At 39.9% G+C, this 25,355-nt stretch overlaps 1 protein-coding gene across 2 annotated transcripts; it reads left to right on the top strand.

Moving 5' to 3' along the window:
* Positions 1-952: 952 nt before the first annotated feature.
* NAGA (alpha-N-acetylgalactosaminidase) lies at positions 953-23,875 on the top strand. 2 transcript variants are annotated; one of them, XM_075179794.1, is made up of 8 exons: positions 953-1,177; positions 5,827-6,003; positions 8,142-8,316; positions 10,579-10,756; positions 11,204-11,298; positions 12,070-12,231; positions 14,154-14,351; positions 22,944-23,875. In XM_075179794.1, exons 2-8 carry the CDS (start codon positions 5,849-5,851, stop codon positions 23,220-23,222), a joined length of 1,242 nt encoding a protein of 413 aa, XP_075035895.1. In that variant the 5' UTR covers positions 953-1,177; positions 5,827-5,848; the 3' UTR covers positions 23,223-23,875. The 2 variants fall into 2 exon arrangements, with proteins under 2 accessions (XP_075035895.1, XP_075035894.1); XM_075179793.1 differs by lacking the exon at positions 953-1,177 and adding an exon at positions 2,011-2,153.
* Positions 23,876-25,355: the final 1,480 nt, after the last annotated feature.

Here is a 25,355-nt window from a genome sequence, read left to right as displayed (position 1 = left end):
AACTACATTTCCCACAATGCTATTGTGGAGAGGGGGCTGAGCCTAAGAAGACTGAGAAACCGGGGGGCGGAGAGAGAGGAGCATCCTGGGAGAGACTGAGCTGTGTGACCAGTCCAGATAGGTGACCCCCAGGCAAAGGGGCACTGAATTGGTGGTCTGAGCAGAGAGAGCAGACAGTCTGCAGAGATATCAGAGCTCAGTGCAGTCCTGAACAGAACCTGCTGGAAGTCTCAGTCTGAAGCTGTAGGGGGAGGTTTGCATGCACCTCTGAAGAAGGACATTTTACAAGTCAGCCATTTTGGAATCAAAGTTCAGACCTGTGACTCACACTGGTGCAGATAAGTAACTGGTTATTTTTACCAATCTGTTATTATTCAAGTGGGGTTTGGACTATATCTGGCCACAAGGGCTGAAGAGTTAGGGATAGATGGGTGGGCAGGTAAATGTGCACCAAGTGTCTAATCGGCATTTGTGGAACTACAAGTCCCAGAAGACAAATAAGAAATGATTTTACAGTTGTTGCTACAGGAGGGTTTTCATACTGTGACTGCTGTAACTCACTGCAAGTGATTTAAAGACATCTAAAAGCTGCAATCTGAACACATGATGCTTCCATGTCATGCTGCATCCATACAAAAGGGCCCCAACTTGCAGTGCACTGCTCCATTTGTGTGGCATGTTTGAATACTGTTGATGTGTGTGTTTGGCAGTACATTGTAGAGCTATAAGGAAAATATATATACATTCACCCCGCAATATATTCCCAGTATCAGGAGCCAGTAAGGTATCTGATATATTTTTGTATAAGGCTGTGACAGTTAATGTTCATATTGTATGCTGTTAATGTTATTGATTTATTGCGAGTTATTGTGTTCACTTGGTGTTCATAGTAAGAAGTGGTGCTCCACTTTCATCCACACTGTCTTATTACTGTATTGTATTGTTTGCACTATTATTTCAATTATACCAAAGTATATTTTTCTATAAAATTACAAAGCTGCATTTAGGGTTTCCATTTCAATAAATGTGCCTGGATGGCTTTTGCAGCACACAGTTTGTCACAGAGTGTTAATACTGGGCAGGGGGTTTCCCGAATCTCCCCCTGGTGTATCTTTTGAACACCCCCCAGAAGAGAAAGCAGCGATTCGGGTGGAGGCACTGAAAATCAAGTACCGAGGTGAGAAGCATCTGCATTGTTCAATATATATACACCCTCACAATGCATAATACAGAAGGGGGTGTTACAATTAATTATGAGGATGTTAATGTTGATAAAAAGTTTATTAAGATGATGAGAGATTTAATGATTTGAGGTTAATGACAGGATGAGGGATTGATTTATGAGGGGTTAAGAACTATTAAGACAGATTTAATTATTATTAATTGATGAGGTTTTTTTTAATGAGGATTTGGGGTTACTTATGATGAACCGCTGCTGTGTGCTTGAACCCCAGACCAAAATTTGTCAGCCACCCATGGTCACCAGATCCCTACCACCATCCTTCGGCCCATGCAGACACTTCTTCAAATCCAGAAGGAGATTTTAAGCTCATCAGAATACGTGGACCATAGGGAACAACAATCAATATCATGACGAGGTTACTAAGCTTGCTCTACCTAATTTTTGGGATTTTAGATACTTCCACATTTTAACACCCAGAAACTAAAACTATATAGTATGAATTATATTCAATATACAGAATTAGAGTAATTGTACTAAAGTTGGTGATTATTGAAATAAAAGAAAAAGAGCTACCTATGAGTACCATGGAAAATGGGTCTTATTGTAAGGTATGCTGCAATGTATTTTAAAATATTTCCACACCTTAAAACATTGACAGCTCCTCACCCCATTACTTTTACAGCAAGTTTGTGCTGGTTTTCAGTATTGCCAAAACAAAGATTTTAAGGTTTCAAATCAACATTACCCCAATGACAGATCTCACGGCATGTAGCGTAATTGTGTAAAATGTACAGCAGGTGGCAGTAATGACTCAGAGTGTAAGGAAACTTCCCAAACAACAGCAGTGCATATGAGGCTAGGAGGTGCTCACAGCAGTCTCATGATCTCCCCTTTAGTTCCTGTTTCCTGCAGGAGTTCAAACTATGTTGTATCATTAGGACTTGCAGGAGCAGCAGGTTATTATACTCAGGTTAGTCTCATGATCATAGCTGCTAAACGCTTTGTGTGTTCATTTTATATTCTCTGCATTATGTAGTAAAATGTGTGTTGCATTTGTAAGAATCAGTCGTGTGTCCATTGAGTAGTAAAGTGTTGTACTTATGTAACATTGCTTGCTAAGCAAAAAAAAATCACTGCTTTGTGCGGTAGCATTAATTTAGAAATTAATTTTAGGTACATAAATATTTAATTTCATACAGTGCAGCATGTCCCTTCCTTTTGTTAACAGGTTTTTGTTCCAGAATATGACTTATATCCCTGTTACCTTGTCTACTTAGATGATTATATTGTACATGTCATTGGGATCTTCATAATTATTTTCTTTTTATGGGGCCTATTTATTATTGCTTTTTTGTCATTAAATTCCCCCAAAAACGTCCATCGCAGCTGCTTTGTTTTTTGTTTTTTTTTGTTTTGTTTTTTTTTAAATCCAGAGCAGTCCCCATAGGTCAGGGGTGGGCAAACCAGTCCTCAAGGGCCATAAACAGTTCATGTTTTTTGGATTTCTGTCTGTAGAAACAGCTGGGATAATTACTGACCCAGCCAAATAAATTAACTCGGCTGTGCATGATTAAAGAAATCCAAAAAACATGAACTGTTTATGGCTCTTGAGGACTGGTTTGCCCACCCCTGCCATAGGTCTATGAGGACTGATATATACCTTAATTGAATAATTTCCGAAAAGAAAATTGCACTGAGCTGGCGTACATTACCGTATGTGTAATTTTTCAGCTCTGCTGCTATGCGGGAGAGCATTGGCATTGCGCTAAAGATCTCTCACCGCGTCTTACTGCTCTCCCGTCTGGTCACTATTGAAAGGTGGTCACTTTGCGATAATGACCATAGAGGGCATAGGAAATAGGTCTTCGCAGGTACAGCAGTTTTTTGTGACTGCTGTTTCTTTTGAATTTTTTTTAATATATGTACAATATTTAAATCCTTATCTTTGTGATGAGGATTGAAATACATTGTGTATAAAATGCTGTGGTTAATAGGGGCCTCTGTCATATCAAAATGTGTTATCTGCTCAATTTCCTGCAGAAGGTTCTGGAATATAGCCTATATCAAACTTGTACAACCTTTGGGAGTTTCCAGAAATGCATATATTTGTAGCTTCCTCTTTTGGTTGTTTGTATGTCTAGAACAATAGGTCCTTGGCTTTTCCACCCTCTTCTGCACTCGCATCTCCCCCCAGTTGCTCACTATTACAGTGACTGGACACTGTGAGTGAAGCAGGGGCAGAATTCTTCCACTCCACTTCCTGTCCCTATTCTCCTGTCACCCTTGGTTCCATCTGCAATTAATCACTGCTAAGCAGCCACAAGTCAAAACTCTGGGGTTGTTGGCAGATACAAGTTAGTGGGGCTGAAGGTGAGGTGAGAATCTGGTCTCTGCCATTTCACTGATGTTCTGAGACATCACTGCAATGTCCAGCTGCGCTCCGTACAGGTTAATACAATAAAGGCATCTATGCTCATTTATCATCGCACTGCTAATGGGTTTGAGGAAAAAATACTGGAGATTTTCTGCGGCAATGCCGCTAATTATCTTCACGGACTGTTCGGAGGCACTTCGTAGCACAACGCTAAGAATTGAATTCCCCTTGTGAGGAAGCTGTGACCTTACTTCATTGGAGAAATGGCCTTTTCTGAATAAAGGTTAAGCAGCTGTTCTATATCAGTGGTGGTAGGTGGGCCACCAGAAGAGGCCCAGAAGTGAAATAGACCCACAAGGGCTAGTACATATACTTGTGGATAAGTATAAGTTCACATCATGACATTAGAGCTGCAGCATTAGACATCACCATAAATTTGCGGCATTAGTGGCACTATATAGATAAATCGTGATGATGATGATCAAAGTTACCGACTATTCTGCGACATAGACTGTGCTTGCTCAGTAAAGTCAGAATCACAAGACAGAAGACCTGAGGAGAATTATTCTGGCCAGGAGGGCTATAGGTGGCACTTTAACTTACTGTTGCCTGATTGTCCTATATATGTCGTAGATGTCATAACATTTCTTGTAAGTAAACTGTTTTTGAGTTAATATTCTTCAGTTTCTATGTCTTTTTGGCTAACCATCGTGTTCTTCTGTATGGAAGGATTTATTAACCTTAGTACATTAAAGCTGAACTATCACGTAGGTAAAAGGTTTTACTAAGGTGCCCCTAGACTGAGCCCTGGTGCACCGGTTTTCCAGAAACTCTGCAGGTTCTGACCCCAAATGGGCCATCTATTGTTTCTGGTTTGTTATTGTTCTTCTGCTCTGGTGTGAGATTTTTACGTGTCTTTTTGCCTTACGATTGGAGAGGCGGTACAGGTGAGGGAAGGAGCGGGTAAGTGTAGACCAAGTACAGTAAGGGCGTGTTCATGTAATCGGGACTCGTATGGATGAGTATGTCTTTTGCCTGTTAGAGGGCCAGTGTAAGTATACATTGTGGGTGCATATGCATCCACCTCTAAGTGAGCCTCAAAGTCCTTGAACGACATGGTCTGCAGTACTTCTGTAAACTGACATTACCTTAAAAAAAAAAAAACAAGTTAGACAATTTAAAGTTCTCAAGTTTCCATTTGCTGCACTTTTCCTAGCCTGACTCTGGCACAGTATTAACATAACCTGCCAACACATGAGAGAGAGGGTGTAGACTTAAACATGTGACTTTCCGTCATGTGACTTTTGTAGCATTAGTAAGACTTAGTTCATTTTGGTAATTGAATGGTGAAATCACCTCACTAGTTCCTGTTTACAAACCTGTAAATCAGGTTTTCTATGCAGCTGCTGTTGTTATTAGTGTCAATAGATTAACAACCTTAAAGCATCAGTGTGTACGATCACTAACGCTATTAGGCTGCGTACACATGGGGATTTTCAGTGTACATAGTATGCTATTTTTGTCCAGGAGTAAGATAGGACCAAATGTCCTCCACGAAGATGTAGAAATGGAATGTTGACCATTGACCACATGAAAATGCAAAGTTCATTATATACAGAGGTGAACATACTTCCTTCATCAGTTTGATAGACTAATCACATTACTTCTCTGTGCTGTTGGGGACCCTAATCCATACACTTTTCTCCATTGTCCTCCTGATATCCAACCTAGGGGAAGATACAGTTGGCCACGATGTTCCTCAGAAACTCGCAGCTGCTCATCTTTACCGTTACTACGGTAAATTCTCCACTCACTTTTCCTCACACCTCTATGGGGATCGAGGAAAAATTAGCGGAGATTTCTTGTAAAAAATCCTGCGGTCGCGATGTTCCTCAGAACATAATTGAATCTCCCCTTAATGTTGTGGCACAAATGTGTCCTGACTCCCTGGTTGGAAACCACTGTGCTAAAAGGGTTGTCCCAAGATTTTTATTTAAAAAATGGCCATAGTTAAACCTCAGTCCTGCAAGTTCGGCTACCATTTCTTTCTTTCTTTATTGCATATAGAGACATGTGCAATATATACCTTATGTAAAATGAATATCGTACAACCAAATGTGTGTTTGTGTCTTTTGCTTGATGATGCAAGTTATGCATTCCAATATCTTACAATGTTATAACTTGCTTTTTGCATACATTTACATACTATATAATCATGTATGATCAAATATACATCTAATGCCTGTCTATATTTTGTTTCTCTCATCAGAACACTGTGTTCGGCTGACAAAATGCATCTTGTATCTCTGGGCATACTCCTTGCCCTGTCTGCGCTCTGCTCATCTTTAGACAATGGTTTGGTTAGGACTCCGCCAATGGGCTGGATGACGTGGGAACGCTACAGGTGTAACATTGACTGCAAAACTGACCCCGAAGATTGTATTGGGTAAGTCTGAATGTAAATCATGTATATATCATTAGACTGACTCATAACTTCAGACAGGTGCTGGCTGGGCTGGGCGGGGGGGGGGTTATTATTTTATAAAAACTGTGCTGAAAAAAACTTTTATTTTTTTGTTTGTTTTAAGGTTTGTGTTCGCTTTGGCAATTTAGCAATAGGGATTTTCAAACATTAAAAATAATCAATGGTCAGGCAAAGCAATAATCAATCTATCAAAGACTTATCCATGTATGTAACAAAGGTAATATTTTAAGCCATGTGTAAATTTGTAAAATATACCTTTAACTCTTTTAAACATAGATTTGTTAGTTAAGGATAACAACAGTGACTTGCTGGTGTGTAGAAAAGGACCATCAGTCATAGGCTTTAGTGACCTCCCAAGCTAGGTATCAGGTTATTCTGCATTCAACTAATAATACTGTTCATAATAGAGCCTTATCAGTTGGATCCTGTAGGCACTTGCTTAGGTAAAGCGCACTTAGATTTGTTCAGAATATTTAGGTTCAGGAGAGTTCTTACGTTTCCTTTCTAGTTGGGGCTGATTCCTTATGGAAATTCTGTTGCAATTTCACATATATCCTATACGCAATGACTTTAATGAGTGAGTCTGGCACAAATGCTTTGTGTGCTGCCCATATCACACAAGCAGCCAGTTACCTGTAGAAAGATGAGAGCAGGAGGTAACCTGAATTGCGCCATGATCTGACCATATTATCAGATAACGTGAATATAGATTGCAGTATAAATAAATGAACAGACTGAATATAAACTTCAAAACTGTTGGGTAAAAATAATAGGGGAGTACATATATTTTACAAGAAGTTTGGTTGTTTAGAAAATGCCAATATATAGAATACACTAGTGTCCTAAAATGTATGACCCAAAAATATGTAGCTGAAGTAACTTATTTTACTTAGAAAAAGTTACTGATAACACCAGCACAAGTAAGAATGTATTAAAATAAGAAATCTGATCATGATTCAGAAATAGTGGATTCACATAAATGTAATATATTAAATGTAGCAGGTTGTAAAGTAGATTTGACCAATGGTTTACGAATAGTGATTCCCTTCTTAGCCAGTGTTTACATCCTGCACATAGAATCTCTAGATCTGCAAATGATGGAATTTGTAGACAGGTCTCATGATTCTCATCCAAACCATTCTACTTCCACTTTCAACTGTACATATTGAATACTAATCTCAGAGCATGTTACTAGTTGTAACAGCATTGCACATATTTCATTAGTGGCTGTTCAGTAGGTTCTTGAGCCCAGTGACAGGAAGGCGCCATCTAAATGATCAGGTAAAGGCGTTTTAATGACTGAAACACTAACCTGTTATTTTTCCTATATTGTAATTATTGTAATTATTTATATGGGACATAAATAAATATACTGGTGAGAACCAGAATAATGAAGGACAACCAGTAGGAGTCAACAGATGCAAAAGGAATGGAATCCTTCAGTACAATGAAAGAAAACAAGTCACATTTGCTTTCAGCAAAAATGGTCTTTTTTTAATTCTTTGTGTCATTGTGCTTCAAACAGAGTTTGTATTGTCCTTGTTGTGCATTTGTTCAAAGAGAATCGGAAAGTTAGAATGAAATAGAAATATTGGATCCAGGACAGAAAACGCCACACCTATAATCATTTAACAAATCACTGTTTTTATTTCTTGTGTGAAAATGTATTATCTTTATGCTGTAGTTTTTATTTTGTCAGAAACTACAGCAGTTGTCATTATTCAGTATCAACTTGCCTTTAAAATATCTTCGTAATAATTCATAAAATGGTTATTTTTATATTCAGCGTAATGGTTAGACTGACATTTTGGGAGCTAGTGACATCTCAAAGTGCACTCATTGCCTGCTTGGCAGCCATTTTGTGGCTTAACCAATATTCCGGTGAATACAGCCAATTTATTTGGAATTGAAGACATCATTGAGGTTTGCAGACTTATTTTTAGGACAGTTAGTGAAGTCATGGCTGGAAAGTACTCTATTTAACGACACTTAATTACTGACATATTTATAAGACAATGCTCAATCATAAATATTTTCAAGACTGCTATATCCTAAATTTTATTTTTAGCCATTGATTTTTAATTGCTCATATTTTCCAGTGAACATTTGATCAAAAGTATAGCAGACAAAATGGCTGACAGTGGATGGCGGGAACTAGGTTATGTTTATATCAGCATTGATGATTGCTGGTCTCTCAAACATAGAGATTCTAATGGACGACTCCAGCCTGACCCAGATAGGTTTCCAAGTGGTATTAAAGCTCTTGCTGACTATGTGAGTATGATACTATTGCTGTAACAGGTGCAGTATAAACATAAACAATATAAGTGTAACACAGCAAGGTCATGTCTAATGAAATGTGTGTTGTATTCCAGAATTTGTTATTGCATCGAGAATTAAGCATGCCCTAGTATAGAATGTGGTGGATATTAGAAATTACCCTAAATTCCATGACCATATAGAGCAAATGCACAACAGACTAAGAGCTTTACACAATTGCAGAACTCCGAGATGAGTTCCAATATCTGTCATAATGTATTTATAGTACAGTAGATGTTGTTCTATAGAAAACAATTTTGTGCATTTTACCATACATTACACTAACCTGTTCATTACATAATACATTAGTGTACACCAAAGGTAGGCAACCTGTGACTCTCCAGCTGTTGCTCCACAACAGTTTTGAGTCGGTTTGCCAAAACCTTGCGCTGCCAAACTACCGCTCAGAGCCATTTTTACATGCTCTGAGCGGGAAATAGCTGCCTGGAGTAAATCTGGGGTTGTCCAGCAGTGGACACACTGTACTCTTCTGCACAAGTTCCCACCACCAATAATGAGACCTCAGCACCTTATTATTGCATATGCTATGTCAGCACCGTGATGTCAGTCCACAGAAGCCGAGTTTGATTTGATTGTACCAGACTCCTCTCTCCTCAGCTTTCAGCTCCTATGTGCGGAATACTCAGCGAGTGAACAGCTGTATCCAGGCAAATCTACCACCAGTCAGTGTGTTCCCTGAGTGGCAATTAAGCAGTGAGGGGTGAAATGAGCTAAATAACCATTTAAGACATTCATTATATTGTCAAAACATTGATTGTAAGGTTGTTTAGCACAGATACATATTAATGGATATTAGTGATAATAAAGATATGAGGTATAAGAATCATTGCTTTATACACTGCCTGTTGCTTCTTGCAGTTTTGTTTTTTTTAAGTACAGTCGTATATTTTTTCTGAACAATGCAAGTATTGCAACATTAACCTCTTAGGCTGCATGCCAGAGCCTGTGACATTGTTCATTGGGCCATTTTATTTTATGTTAATGAGATGGATGACTCGCCAGTAATATTTGGCCACTCCTATCTCCTGCTTGAGGTTCTTGTTTACTGGTTTCTTCAACAGAGCAGAAAACTATACTAAATAAAATAAAAATAAATACATATATTTTAAATCATGTCAACATACTATATACATCTAGAACATGCAGCTTTTCAAAACTGACTTGTTCACTTTACATAAAGATATTTTCTCGCAAAAATATCAAGCAGCAGAAGGTACAAGTAACTTCTACAGTGTATATAACTTTTCACGCACTCGCTGTGTCTGGCAGTTCTCGGTTCCTGTCCAGCACCACCCTAAGTGGCTTACAATGACTTTGTGGCTGATTAAAATACATATGTATTTGCTCACAAATGATCAGGCTGCTGGGATGTATAATCTTCCACACTTCCCTCTCACACTTTAACTAATTAAACGCCTCTCCAGTCTCTGAACTGTCTATGTCAGTGCTCACCAAACTTACTGACAATCTCACTCTCACTATCTGAGCACTGCATCCACGGCCTCTCACCACAGCTGTCGCCTCACCTAGATCCTCTGCCTCACGAAGGTAATGAGTCTCTTCCTTGGGTCCTGAGTACACTGTACCTTCCTGAGCAGACACAACAGAACCTTTTTCTTATTTGTTAGAGTGAATTTTAATATTTTCATTCATGATCGATGGGGCTTTATTTTGGTAGTGTTCTTACCAGTAAGGGAACAGACACATCCAGGGAAATCTTGCACATGTCAGCTTGTCTCTGAGTGGCAATTAAGCAGTGTGCGGTTTAATGAGCTATAAATAACCATTTAAGAATGCATTCCGTTGTCAACTCATTGATTTGGCACAGGCACATATTAATGACTAATACTGATAATAAAGTAATTAGGTGTAAGAGTTATTGCTTATACACTTTTTCCATTAGACCCTGCCTCTCGATGCCCCATGAATCTATCCACCCTGCACTATTCCTGCTTTAAAGCAAACCTTCCGCCTAATTAATTACATTGTATTTTAACAAGATTTTGTAACTGTACAACTATTCCATTGAACATCGGTGTAAACGTTCTTTAGAATTTCTCAGACCCATATTCAATATGACGCCCTGTCCAGTAATGTGGAACGTGACACTATTTTGAAGAGTGGCATTCATTATAAATATGCTGAGAAGTATAGTAATGTATTAGCTGGAAACCATCCTTTTATTTTTCCTTGCAGCTTCATGCCAGAGGTCTGAAGTTGGGAATATATGGTGACATGGGTACCTACACGTGTGGCGGCTATCCCGGGACCACTCTGGACACTATAAAGATTGATGCTGAGACATTTGCATCATGGGAAGTTGACATGTTAAAATTTGATGGCTGCTACTCAAACTCTTCAGATAAAGCTTTAGGTCTGGTTCCAGATTTATCATTTTTGTCCATTGTGAATTTTTATCCATACAGTTAGTCGATAAAGGTTGTCACTTTAACACCTCATTTGTGCTTGGTTAATAGATGAGAGAATGCAGGATATTATTAATTTTCCCACATGACTCTAATTAGTTTGCTTCCTGCTCAGGGTGACTCTTGCAGATTCATTTTTACTGTACGGTTTTAGACCTCTTCAACAGCTGGAACAACTAAGGTTCTGGAATTCAGTTTGGCTACTGGCCCTCCCATAATTGTAAAGTGAGAGAGAGCTTCCGTAATATTGTTTAAGTGGAATAACTTATCTAAATAGCAAATATGTTTCTCTGCCAAGGCACACTTGTATGAGAATAGAGTACGTTAATGAATCCCTTGGGATGATTCAATCCTTCAAAGCTGTTTATTAGCGTATTTGTATTGCTTTGATCCAGGATATCCTAAAATGAGCGCAGCTTTGAATGCAACTGGGAGGCCAATATTGTATTCCTGCAGCTGGCCTGCGTATGAAGGTGGTCTTCCTCCTAAGGTGAGCTTTTACATCGAATTGCATCCTATTTTACTAGCTATGTCTTGGTAAGTTACATGTAGTGGCAGAAACGCCAATATACACTCAATGTGGCGTTGGGTTACCATGTGTGGCCAGTATTCCCTGTATACGCTTTTAGCACGTTGAGCTGTTTTGGTTCACTGAAGCTCCTGATAAACAACCCACAAGAGTCTCCCCTCCCTCAAAGGTACCGAGGTCTCCTCTTGCATGCTAGCCATAATTATAGGCAACACGTTTATAGTTAATTCCATTTTGGAATGATTAATGCTTAACGCACCAGCCACCCTTGTGTGGAACGCCTTGCTTTCAGTGTTTGGTGTCCCTCATTTACCCAGCTGTTACATGTGTGTCCTGTTACTCTAGCATGGCTATTGATGATAAATCATCAGCTATTTATATAGCGCCACTATTTCCGCAACACTGTACAGAGAACTCGCATCAGTCCCTGTCCCGTTGGAGCTTCCAGTCTCAATTCCCTAACACACAAACACAGACAGTGAGAGACTAGGGTCAATTTTGATATAAGCCAATTAACTTACTAGTAAGTTTTTGGAGTGTGGGAGGAACCCACGCAAACACAGGAAAAAGATGCAAGCTCCACACAGATGAGGCTATGGTCGGGAATTGAACTCATGACCTCAGTGTTGTGAGGCAGAAGTGCCAACCACTAAGCCACTGTGCTGCCCAAATTTGTGATTTTTGTGTGATCAGTTTTGGAAAAAAAAAAATCTTATGGTTCCTTCTTAACAGGTGAACTACACCTTGCTGGGCAGCATCTGCAATATGTGGAGAAACTTTGATGACATTGAGGATTCCTGGGCCAGTGTGCTCAGTATCATAGAGTGGTTTGCTGTGAATCAGGATGCACTGCAGCCTGCTGCTGGCCCAGGCAGGTGGAATGACCCTGACATGGTGGGTAGAACATTATTTGCTTTCTCTAGTAACATTATTCTTTAATATGAGATCAAATGCAACAATAAAAAAGCATGTGAAATATGTGTTTGAGATACACAGGGACATTTGATGTGCTTTATTAATATATTGTCCATATTTCTCAGGGTTTAGAAATGAGTGACAATAAGGCTTAATGATGTCATAGGCAGCTTAAGTTATGCAGGGGCAGGGCAGATTGGGCTGATGCCCAAGGCGATTATATCACACTTTGGCCGTTTTTATTATATCAGTCCTATTGAATGTACAAAACAATTATAATAAAATAGCTCTTGATGATTAGAGTAACAGCATTAATCCTTTTATAATACAAAAATTTTACAAGTTTAACTCTTTTCTGTCCAGGGTTGTTTCGGCCTTCGTGACCAGAACAACAATTTTTGCATTTGTGCAGTGTGTTTGATACAAGAGAGTAACTAAACTAGTGGGTTGTCTATATCGGTTTTTATGCAGAGCTGTGTTTATGAACATGATTAGGAAGGGCGCATAACTACTCATTTAGGCTTTATTGCTTTAGGGTGTGGATGTGGCGTGTATAATTTAGGGTGTTTTCCAGTAACATTGACAACAAGAAAAAAAAAAAGAAGAGGTACACACCTAGTGATATACCGATACAAAACGTTGTAACAAAATGCCTGCAGCGCGCATATACTACAGTACATCACGGAATTTGAAAAAATGTCCTATATCAGTCCACAGTACAGAAAGCTTGTTCGGTGTGACACTGGTCAGAAGCCTCAAGCAACTTCCATGTGTCCCTTATGGTACATTCCTAAGGGGTCCATTGCTCAATGAGTATCTTCCAAGGAACGGAGCCCATAAGGGCCTACCCGCACCCCTAAAAAAATCCAAGAAACGTGAAAACATAAAAGGAAAGTGACAAACGTGGAGAAAAATAAATAGTGCTGAGTGGGTACGGCCCCAGCCTAATGGCTAGGCTGATTGTAAAAATTTTCTCACCCGGCCAAAAGGCCAGGGCAGAGAATGTAGCGGTGCTTAGAAGAAAGTGGTCAATAGTGCATGGGTGCTAACATAAAAATTGTATTGCTCCATTTTTGGGGTTAATTACATTTTTATTTGATCTTCCTTGTGCAGATGAAGATCAATGGCTTGTTGCAAATTTACACCTGTTAGTAATGTTAGTGTTTTACCCTTTTTTTCTATTTATTTTCTTTGTAATAGACTGTCTTAATTACAATGTTTTCCCTTTTATTACGGGAGCCAAAGTTTGCTTTACTGCTTTTTTTTGAATTGTAAGAGCTTGGATGTTAGTAGCCTAACTAAACTCATGTTCGAGTATGTCGGCACATGAATTCTTGCAGTTGAGAAACTTTGGAAATCTGATCTGGGTCTTATTAGACCTTGAGGTTTTTACTCTTATTTGGGATCCTGTGATGTTGTCACATAATGGTAAAGTTAGATTCCTAATGCACAGTGTTCTGTAAAGAACACCAAGCATGTTAGCAGCTAACAGCAGGTAACCACTTTTAATGGTTCCCAGCATATGCATTGATGAACTCTGGGCTGTCATTGGAAGTTGGAGGAGCGAGGATGACCTGTGAGGTGCCAAGTAAGTAATGACAGGTAGACTTATTAAAGAACAGGTTAAACTACAGTTTGCAAATGAAATAGGTCACAATATGTCAAAGACAAATCAAAAGTTGAACATGTAAAACCTATGGCTAATGTATTTATTTACATTTAAACTGCATTTCCCTAAGGTATGATATAAAATCAATTATGTCACTTTTCTTTATGTAATCATTTATGTAAGTTTTGACTGTGCTCTGATGTTACATTCCAGTGAACATCTTATCACCACCACATGATCAGTTTAAGTATGATTAACCCATGTTTATTGATATTTATTATTCATCTTCTAGCTGATAACCGGGGACTTTGGACTGAGTTATGAACAATCTAAATCTCAGCTGGCCATTTGGGCAATCCTGGCAGCACCATTAATCATGTCCAATGACCTGAGGACAATCTCGCAAGATGCCAAAAATCTCTTGCAAAATCGCCTTCTAATATACATTAACCAGGACTCTCTGGGAAAGCAAGGGAAGAGGGTTGCAAAGGTACACGCATCAAATAACATGGTTACATGTATTTATTAGACTAGTAGATTTTAATGTATGATAATATAACTGTGCTCAAGATTAGAGGAACCTTCTGTTGTAAAAATAACTGCTTCAGAGAAAGCAATACTTTTTTATATGCAGCTACATAAGACACAATATTCCAACACAGTAATTCTGAAATGTAAGAAGCATTTAATAGCCAACATTATACAAAACATATCCCTGTCTCGTAAAATGTGTTTTTCATTCTGAGCTAATATCAACTCTACTTAATAATTGTTTTAATTGCTTCTTTACCATTCTGGTGGCATCCACCTGTGCACATGGACAACTGATAAACAAGTCACCAATGACCAGAACATATTCATAATAGTCAAAAAGAGCACAATTATTTCTTTGTTGCCATGTAACACCCCTTATACCATTATAAAGCACCTACCCGGTGGCTACAGGTTTCCGTGCTGTGTGTACCCAAGTGCTGTCCTTATTGACAGTATATCCAGATTTAGCCCACACCTCTCGCTCCTCAGCCAGAGTATTGTTATGTAGCATTAACAAGGAAGCCAGATCCATGTGTATTTTCATTTATCATGTGCAATATTATAGTTTCATGTTCCTTTGCGACTGTAATCTTAGCAAATTGATCAGCTCTATTACCCATGGTGATGGTATGTTCTTTGCAAACTACAATAATTTGTTTTGGAGGATGTATAGCGTGTAAAAGTTATTCTACATAAGTTCTGTTCGTTATAGGTGTGCTTGCTGAAGTTTAAACATTTTTCTTTTCTTGCCACATGGCTGCTTAGTCTTGTACTAACCCAAAGTCATATCTACCGTCATTGTGAACCTCGGCTACCTTGCATGCTCTCATAACAATTCAGTCACTTGGGCCTAAGCTCATTATGTGAACAAACAGCTTCTTCTAAACTATAGTTGGTGTCTGTATCATATCCTGCTTTTTGGATGCAATAATAATTTAACTATTTTAAAGTTGTTCTTATAGTTTTTAAATGTCCTTTCTTAGACATAGCGTACATTTGATAAAATATAGAAACTTTTTATATACAAAATAAACATATACATACTTACAAAAACTCAAAAATAACACTGTTACGCTTAATCATGCAGGACTAAGAAAATAAACAATAAATTACAGACAGTGAGGGCGGGACAAATATATTATACATCTTTACATTTGTATTTTTTTTTTTATTTTTTTTAAAATCAGGTAAAACTTTTATTGGATTTTTTTTAAATTTTTTTTTTTTTTTTTTTAACACTTTTAACAGCAAAAAAACCCAAAACAATGGGCTAAAACAACTATATCCCACACAGTGATACAGGCAATGTCAAATATTCATACACAGTAGGATCAAAATGCATTGATATTCAGATTTTCAAACCAGGCTATGCACATCATCCAAAATTTCGAGTTACAATGAACTAATAACACAGTAGTAATAATACAAAATATATTCGTTGACCTTATTAACAGAGTAGGCAGCTGGATGTCTGCCCCGAGCATTACATTAGGAGAGCTCCACCTCCCTCAATCCTTCTGTGACATATGGGAATATCCTCCACCTGTACCATATTCTTTCATATTTATCCACTAGGTTCCTACTGGTGTACATGAACCTCTCATGGCCGACTGTATCGTTAACAAGGTCAATCCAGCTACTCAAAGTTGGGTCTTCAGGTGCCATCCATTTCCTAGCTATGACCACTTTTGCCAACATAAGTAACGTATTGATGAGCAGTCTAATAAGTCTACGGGTGTTCTTGTTCAGGCCTAAACCAAATATACAAAGTTTTGGGGTCAAGGCAAATACTCCCACCTCCAATCGTTTGATACAATCCTCCACCTCTCCCCAAAAGCATGAGACCAATGGACACTCCCAGAGCATATGCCAAAAATTCCCTTTCTCACTCCCACACTTAGGACATAGAACCACCTGGCCCCTATTAAACATAGAGAGCCGAAGAGGAGTAAGATACGCTCCATGCAACAGAAAAAACTGGGCCTTGGCGAAATTTGACTGATGCAGTGACCTCTTTCGGGCTACACAACACCATATCCCATGTCTTGTCACTAATTCGGTCAAGATCACCCTCCCACTTGCATCGCAGCTCCGGCAAGCCCCCCACACCAGATCCTTCCACCAATAATGAATACAAAAATGAAATTTGCCGCCTCTGGCCCAACCTTGACAGTTGCACCCTCAAAGAATCTGCATTGAAGCTCGGGGCAGCTTCCTGAAACTGCGAGGCAAGAGCATGTCTCAACTGCAAATACCTATAAAAGTAACCCCTAGGTAGCTCATGTAATCCCTGAAGTTGCTCAAATGAATATAATATCCCATTCTCATACAGTTGTCCAATATGTATTATATTGTAGATTCGCCAAACTCCAGCTCCCTCCATCCTAATCAACTCTCCAAAGTCCAAATTTATCCCAAAGTGGAGTGCATGGGTCCAAGTCCAATCCACCCCCAATCTGGGATGACAATCGCCAGACCTTCATGGCCTGTATCAATAAAGGTTGGTCCCCCTCCAACCTTTCTACCAGCCAAAAGAAACTGCACCCGTGTATGTTTAGAACCTGTCTCAGAGACTAGAAAATCATGCAAATCTACACCCATCCGCACCCGGCACCATACCTCAATATGTGTCAGCTGAGAGGCAAAATAATAAAGCCGCAGATTCGGCAAGGCCAAGCCCCCCCGACCCTCGAGAACGATATAAAGTGGTAAGCTTAACTCTTGCTCTCTTGCCTGCCCACACCAAAGAAGCCATGAGACGCTCAATATAACGAAATATACTATGAGGGATATATATCGGTGACTGCTGCAAAACATACAGAAACTTTGGTTGAATTATCATTTTGACCAGATTAATTCTACCTGTGACTGTTAATGGCAGCTGTTTCCATACCCCGATCCGGCTCTTAAGATAGTCAATCTGAGGCTGGACATTACGCTGGATATATTGACCCATATCACTAGAAATCCAGATACCAAGTTATTTAAATACCGGGGTCCATTGAAGAGGAGTCTGCAAGACTTGGCCCGTAGGGCAAATACCCTTAATCGGAGTTACACTAGATTTATCCCAGTTGATCAAAAGCCCCGAGTACCTACCGAGACCACGCGGAGTAAGATTGGTAACGATTTATTAGGATAAAACAAAAAGAACAGCATATCATCTGCGTAAAGGGCAATCTTGTCCGTCCTGCAGCCCATCCTCAATCCAGTAATATCTGACTGCATTCTAACCATACATGCCAACGGCTCAATGGCCAGGGCAAACAGAGTGGGGGACAGAGGGCACCCCTGTCTGGTACCTCTGCCCATGACAAACTGACGAGTCACGAAGCCATTTACACAGACTCTAGCTGTAGGGCAAGAGTACAGCAATCGAACCCACTGAACAAAAACGGGTCCAAACCCAAATTTCAACAGCACCGCCCACAAGTACCTCCACTCCACAGAGTCAAAGGCCCTAGCAGCATCTAACGACACCACCACCGCCTCCTCCTCCACAGGGTGGGGCAGCTGCAGATGACAATAAAGCCTACGCAGATTTATAGCCGTAGATTTTCCCGGCATAAAACCAGTTTGGTCAGAATGCACAATCTCACTAATCACCCGGTTCAAACGTGACGCCAATTTTTTTTACAAAATCTTAATATCCGTTTCCAGTAACGATATAGGTCTGTATGATTCTGGAAACAAGGGATCCTTTCCCGTTTTAGGGATAAGGACTATAAGGGCTTCAGACATAGACGGAGATACACACCCCTGATCTCTAAAACTTGTAAACATGTCTTGCAAGCGAGGCACAAAAAACCCCAAATGCTTCTTATACAACTCTATGGGTATCCCATCTATGCCTGGAGCCCTGCCATTTGGAAACGAGGATATCGCAGCTACAATCTCCTCATCAGTGATTGACAGGTCCAAACTTTCTCTACTATCTGCGCTTAGCTCAGGCAAGGAAACAGCTGCTAGGTACGTGTCTAAATCAAAATCTGAGTACTCTGCTCTAGACGCATCTTTAAAATATACATAGAAAACATCACTGATCTCTTCAGTCAAGGTATGCACAACACCCAAAGTATCTGTAATTCCCGCCACTACAGCCACCACCCTTTCTGACCTAGCTAAATATGCCAAAACCTGCCACATTTATCCACTTCAAAGTATTGAGTATGCTTCGCAAATAACAACTTACGCCTTGATTTATCTAACAAATAATCCGACCATTCTCCCTGCACCGCTAATCAAGCCATCCTATCAGAAGCCACATGAGAAGTGAGATACACCTCCTCCAACCGCACAACCTCTTTTTCTAATCTATCACCTCTCAACCTAGACTCTTTTGAAACAGTTAATACTTCTAGTTAAGGAACCTCTTAAAAAAGCCTTGAATGAATCCCAAACGAGAGGCGGGGCCGCCGTATCCACATTGGTTGCAAAGTTCTCTTCCCATTAAAGTATTTCCATCCTGCAATAATGTCAACCAAAAGGGGTTAAGTCTCCAAAATGCTTGGCCTCGAGAAACATTAAGCTTTACTGTTAATACCAATGAAGAATGATCTGAAATCCCCCTCGGTAAATATGCAGCATTCGAGACAGCCGGCAGTAACTCCTTTGATACAAGTCCTAGATCAATTCGGGAGAAGGCATTATATGAAGTGGAATAACAGGAGAAACAGACCTCTACCGGATGCCTCAGACGCCACAAGTCCACCAAACCCATCTCCTCTACCAGATCAGCAAATTTCTGATTAGCAATTAGAATCCAACACATTATTCAAATCCCCACAGCAAATCACAGGAGTGTCAGGAGAGAGAGATATAAAATCACTGCACTTTTTTAGAACTTCACCACTATAAGGGGAGGGGGAGGGGGGGGGGGGGGGGACATAAACTGACAGTAAGTTTATACGCTTAGAATCAAAAATACCCCTTACAAAAACATATCTACCTAATGGGTCAGACTCCACCATTTCCAAAATAAAGTTTACTTTTTTACGTATAAGGAGAGATAGCCCTCTAGAATGACCCGTGTGAGTAGCATGATATGCCCATCCAACCCATGGTTTCTTAAGGGCCAACACTTTACCTCCCACTAGATGGGTTTCAGTTAGACATATAACATCCGCCTCATACTCTTTTAATTGGGATATGACCAAAGACCGTTTAATTTTATCATTTAGCCCACGAACATTCCAAGTCAGGATTTTAAAAGACCCCCTATTCATCTTCCCAGTCGCCATAACACCGGGGAATACACATGAGACATTTTCACATAGAAATCAACCCCCTCCAGCCCAGGCAGACACCCAGCCACCAGTCAACCACATTAGTATATACCAAAATAATCAATCTCAACATCTGAAAGTATTTGCATAGAGATAAAGTACCACACCTGTCACTGCATTGAAAAAACCTACCCCTCCCTACCCTATTCAAACAACCCCCCCCTCCCCGTATATCCACCCCCAACTTGGACATACCTGGATCCCCTTATAACTACCCCGCATCCCCTTAAACAACGTACACAACTATCTCCACGTATTTATGGAAATACCCGTATGCACCGAAAAAAATGAGAGGGAAACCGCAACCTTTTAAGCAAGGGAAGCTCCCCAGCCCACAGGTTCACCCTAGTACTCCTCTAACCCTCCATACCAAACCAATCCATTAGCACCAACTATAAGATCCAGCAGTCTCAAATAATATCACCTTATAACTAACATTTTCAAAAGCATCCAAATAACTGCAATATTAACCAAAGTATTTCAGTTATATATAAACAGAAATCAAAGTGATATACATTAACAGAGCAGATCTCAAACATTATAGCTATCAAAGGCACACAGTCTTTAATGGCATCATCTCAGTTCAGGAGACCAATACATCACCAGGAGCATCTTCAATCCGGACGAAGACCACTAGGAGCTCTCCTATCCAACCAGTGAGTCGCCTCAGACGATGATCCAAAGAAAAGGGTAGTTCCATCCGTAATCGCCCTCAATCTTGCCGGGAAAAGCATAGCATACGGCAATTGCATTTCACGAAGACGACGCTTCACCTGTATAAATTGAGCTCTGCTTTTCTGTACATCCACCGATAAATCAGGAAATATAGCTACTCTCTGGTTTTGGCACATCAAGGGGCCCTTAATCAGAGCCAAGCGAAGGATAGTATCCCGATCCTTATAATGTAACAACTTGGCAATGAATGTGCGCGGCTGTGCACCAGGAGGCGGCCTCTGAGTCGGGATCCGATGTGCCCTCTCCACCGCAAACTGGGCCGTGAACTCTTCTCTGCCGAACAGCTGGATCATCCAATTCTCCAAGAATGTCTCCGGAGCATCCCCCTCTGCCTTTTCAGGGAGACCCACCAGTCGAATATTACTGCATCTGAGGCGGCCCTCCATATCTGACATCTTCTGTTTAACCGACACCATCTGAGCCTCCAAACCAGCAACTTTCTGCGGTAAAGGAACTGTAGTGTCTTCAAGTATAGAGATGCGGGCCTCCGTCTCCGACACCCGTTCCCGAATTTTCTGAAAATCCTGTTGCATTAATGACAATGACAGCCTGCACCTCTCCAATTTTATCCATTACCTTCTTTTCCGAGGCAGCGATGGCTTTCAGAACCTCCTGCAGAGTGGAATCAGCAGGCAAGTCTGCATCTTTAGAAGACTGGGGTACTTGCAACTCAGACGCAGGAGCTCCCCCCCGTGGCTGTAGCAGGATTAGAGCGAGCATATTTCTCCAGCCTACTGCCAGCAGTATTACTTGTAGAGTGCTTGCCCATAATAGCACCTGCTACAAACAGATGCACATAATATTGCTACAGATGCACTGTTATGATATATTATACAAGTCCACTGTAGTGAATGCTCAATAAAGACACCACCTGCATGCAGATAATTCACAGAGGGAAAACCCCCAGGCAGCTTCAGATGACACTGTATATAATCTCCTTACTGAGCCACAGATAAAAATCCCAATGCTTTTAACAGGCTCCAGTGTAGAACAGGAATGTGACCGCTGTGCCTCCAATACAGAGTGACTGCATATGCTCTGTTCTCCCCCGACACTGCCTTTCAAGTTGGCGCCGCACCTCTCTTCACGGCGGGAACACCCGGGGACCGACACTCTGCTCTTCACTTTACCCCAGCAGCCAGATGACCTCCCTCCACACGGCTCGCTCACACAGGGCAGGTAAGTAGTGACTCGCAGCGCCTTCGCCGACCCAGGAACTCCTTCCCCGCCAACGCGCTATTAGGCTCAGCCACGCTCCGGACACCAACGCTGACTGGATCTCTCCCGAACCTCCAACAGAGACACCAGCTGGACCAGGACAGGCAGGGGCAGTTCTGACACCAAATTGAAGCCAGTAGCACAGCAGGATATCGCTACAGGATATTTAGGCTGGAGGGCTTCAGTCAGCACAGCCTACTCCATGCTCCGCCAGGCCACGCCCCCCCCCCCTTATATTTGTATTTTAAAAAAAATGTTTCTCATTTATCAAATTAAACGTTTAGACCTCTAAATATAAGTATATGCAATCTCTCAGATTGCTGTTTTACAGCATCTAGCTGTTGTGCAGTCCCAGCGTGCTTTAATGTTTCAAAGCTTATTCACTGAGACATTATATAGAGCTGTAAGTTTCAACTGTATTCAGGCTGTAATAAAAATTGAAACATTGAACACAGAATGCAACTTCCTGTGTACTTCAGTCACTCACTACAGGTGTTTAGAGTTACTACCGCAAGTTGTAGAATGTTTCATAAACATATAGTTGAAATGGCATTTTTCAAAGTGCTTTAGAAAACTAAATTCACCAATGTATATACGTAAACATGTATATTGCAGCCTGATAATTAGGATTATTTGTAACTGAATATATTTAACCAGATATTTTAGCCATGCAGACAAATTTCTTACAAGATATATTAATCTTGAATCATGATATGATCAGCTTTTTGGGACTATTTCTTAAAGTTTTGTTATTAAGAAAAGATTGTACTTGCCTACTTTACCTGGACGTCTGGGTGACTCCCAAATTTCGGGGAACCCTCCCGTATACCAGCAAATCCTCTTGTAGAAAAATATTGCTACATCCTCAACATAACACTAGAATAAATTCATAGAAAGAGGTTTCCTTTTAAGATATATATTTTTTTTATATGCAGCTGCATGGGAAAGAATACATAACTGAACACAACTTGCCACATTCATGTTTTACTAAATAGACTTTAAAATAAAGCTTCAAGACATAGATAAGACCTAATTTCACACTGAATTTGAATATAATACACATTGAATAAACGCATATACCTGGATTACATCCTCATCACTTCAAACGAATATTATGTGTATACCTTTTATCTAAGTTATTATGCAAATTAACATGTGCACAGTCTGAGCAAATGTGGGGAAATGTATCTAATTCTGAAATAAAATTGCACATACATTTGATATCTTTATTGTTTTAGTTTTAAATTGTAACAGCATTCAGAATGTGGTGTCTATTGACCGCTGTTAATAAGCATTTGTTCTTGATGCAGGCTGGCTCTCTAGAGGTGTGGACGAGAGAGCTGGTAAATGAGCAATATGCAGTGGCAGTGCTGAATAAAGGAACAGATGGATTGCCAAAACACTTCACTACAAACCTTGCCCTGCTGAATATCACAGAATGCACTTTCGGCTATAAACTCTATGATGTGTTTGATGAAGAATTTTTGGGGACTGTTAAATCGGAAGAACCATTTGTTGTGACAATCGCACCTACAGGCGTAGTGTTATTATTTGTTCATCCAGCTTCTACCAAGCATCATCCTGTGTAACACACACACACTCTGCCAGCAGCTGGATTGGGATACATATTTTACATGATACTTGTAAGTAAACGGTTTAATGTGGTGATTTGATGCACTATGCAAAAACTTATTTATGCTTCTGCCTAAAATAAAACCTTCAGGGAGTATTTGATGCTGTCTCCGTTCAACTAATTTTTCTGAACTATTTCTTCAGATGTAGTTTTTATCGATTGATATTTGAAACAACCAAATGGTATTACTTATGTGTCTTCCATTAACTTTGCACTAAATCTGTCATTCCTTGGTAGCTAAATGTAATTTCTAGAGGAGAATGCATTCTTGATGGGATAAAGCAGATTAATGTACCACTATCCGGATTTTATATTTGCCAACTGTATGAGACATCGGTCTTATGGGCGTTTTAATGGGAGACCAAATGTGGATCCAGATTGTGTCAAAGTGACAATCATGATGGTCTCACCGCAATGAAAGATAAAATGCAATCGACAGGCTACTGGAACACTCCACTGTGTTATTTCTGCTTTGTTTACAAAGTATTGATTGTATAATTATTCAATATATTTTATAAATGTTCAAATCAATCAAACATTGTATATGTGATTTAAATGGGAATTTATTTTTGAGCCATTATCAATAAAGGTTTTTTACCATTGGCTTTATTTCTTGTACTGATTATTTTGAACGTCTAAACCTATCCGTTAAAGAGAACCTAAACGGGTGTTTTTTTAAAAGATGACTTTAATATAGGGTCATCACACTGTAATAGCAGCAGTGTTGAAATTAGGGGCACTGATCTCTCACCAGACGTTCTCCTGAAGTCACTGCCGCTGGTCCTGCTGCTAGGAGATGCTGGTTCCAGTATACCCCAGTAAACCCCACTCCCTGTGATGTCTCACTCGTGTTCCACTCTGAATCAGGGAATCATGTTTTTCTTATTAGTTTGCTTTTGTATCGGGATGCTGAAGGGATGGAGGGCCATATGCAAAACATACTTTGGGGAGAAAGGGAGATCAACGTGAGGTATCAAAATTATAAAGTGTCTGCTGTCTCTCCACAACGCTGATAGTTTGGTACATTCTCATCAGAAAGGATCATGAAGATGAACAACCTCTCCAGCCACCATATTGTTTATTTTTAAATAAAATACTTGAACATGCGCAAGTCCAGTGACTTGACTTTTCTGCTTTGATGCTACATTTTCAGCGTGAGTCCTGGGCAGTGGGTCAAGGGTTTGTTCTTCAGTGTATCCACGATTGATAAAAAATGATCAATGATTAATACATCAGTATATTAAAATTGTAATATGTCTTAATTTAAATATCAGATGTATTCTGTGTATAAGTTGTAACACATGGCTTTAAAGTCAGATGTACTAGGTGTTGCCACTTTCAGCAGAGTTGACCAAGTTGAATGGACAGAAATTCCAATGATTCTTAGGGGCATATTCAATTCTGATCCCGATCCGCGGGATCGCGCCAGAACGGCCGCGAACCTAATCCGCGGTACCGCAATAACGTGGATTTTTGTTCGCAGCCCATAGGGCTGCGTACGAAAATCCGCGTTATTGCGGTACCGTATTACCGGCAGTACTGCGCATTTTCCGCGGTAACGTGTGTTACATCGGATCGGAATTGAATTTATTCATAGTACTTTAAGAAATACGCCAATTCTCTATATATGCTGAATTTGCTTTTTAGTTAAAGGTTATGTATCATGTGTATTGTATGTTACATCCCTAAGGTGGCTGAATTAGCATTCTGTATAAGGGTCAATAATACTGAAGCTGTATAGAAGAAGTTGCTAGTTTCAGAGAGGAAGAGAAAAAGAATAATGGGATGATAATTATATAATATAATATAATATAAGCTTGTATACTATGCCGTATGCCTTGTTACTTCCTCAGGGAAGTAAAATCTGCAAGGGATGCCTTTGTGTTGTCCAGTCACCACATTGCAGGTGATAGATAAGGTCCAGGGGGTATATTTACTAAACTGGAGGTTTGAAAAAGTGGAGATGTTGCCTATATCAACCAATCAGATTTGTAGCTGTCATTTATTTACTGCATTCTACAAAATGACAGCTAGAATCTGGTTGCTTTAGGCAACATCTCCACTTTCTCAAACCTGCAGTTTAGCAAAT

The sequence above is a fragment of the Mixophyes fleayi genome, chromosome 7 (assembly GCF_038048845.1).
Source record: "Mixophyes fleayi isolate aMixFle1 chromosome 7, aMixFle1.hap1, whole genome shotgun sequence".
NCBI classification, from domain to species: domain Eukaryota; kingdom Metazoa; phylum Chordata; class Amphibia; order Anura; family Limnodynastidae; genus Mixophyes; species Mixophyes fleayi.
This window is presented reverse-complemented; position numbering and strand designations above follow the sequence as displayed.

Bases quoted from the DNA above. Each gene is read 5' to 3' on its own strand.
- NAGA (XM_075179794.1), top strand. From the start codon at position 5,849: ATGCATCTTGTATCTCTGGGCATACTCCTTGCCCTGTCTGCGCTCTGC. The intron at 6,004-8,141 runs GTAAGTCTGAAT...CATATTTTCCAG, and splicing joins GACCCCGAAGATTGTATTGG to TGAACATTTGATCAAAAGTA. The intron at 11,299-12,069 runs GTGAGCTTTTAC...CCTTCTTAACAG, and splicing joins AAGGTGGTCTTCCTCCTAAG to GTGAACTACACCTTGCTGGG.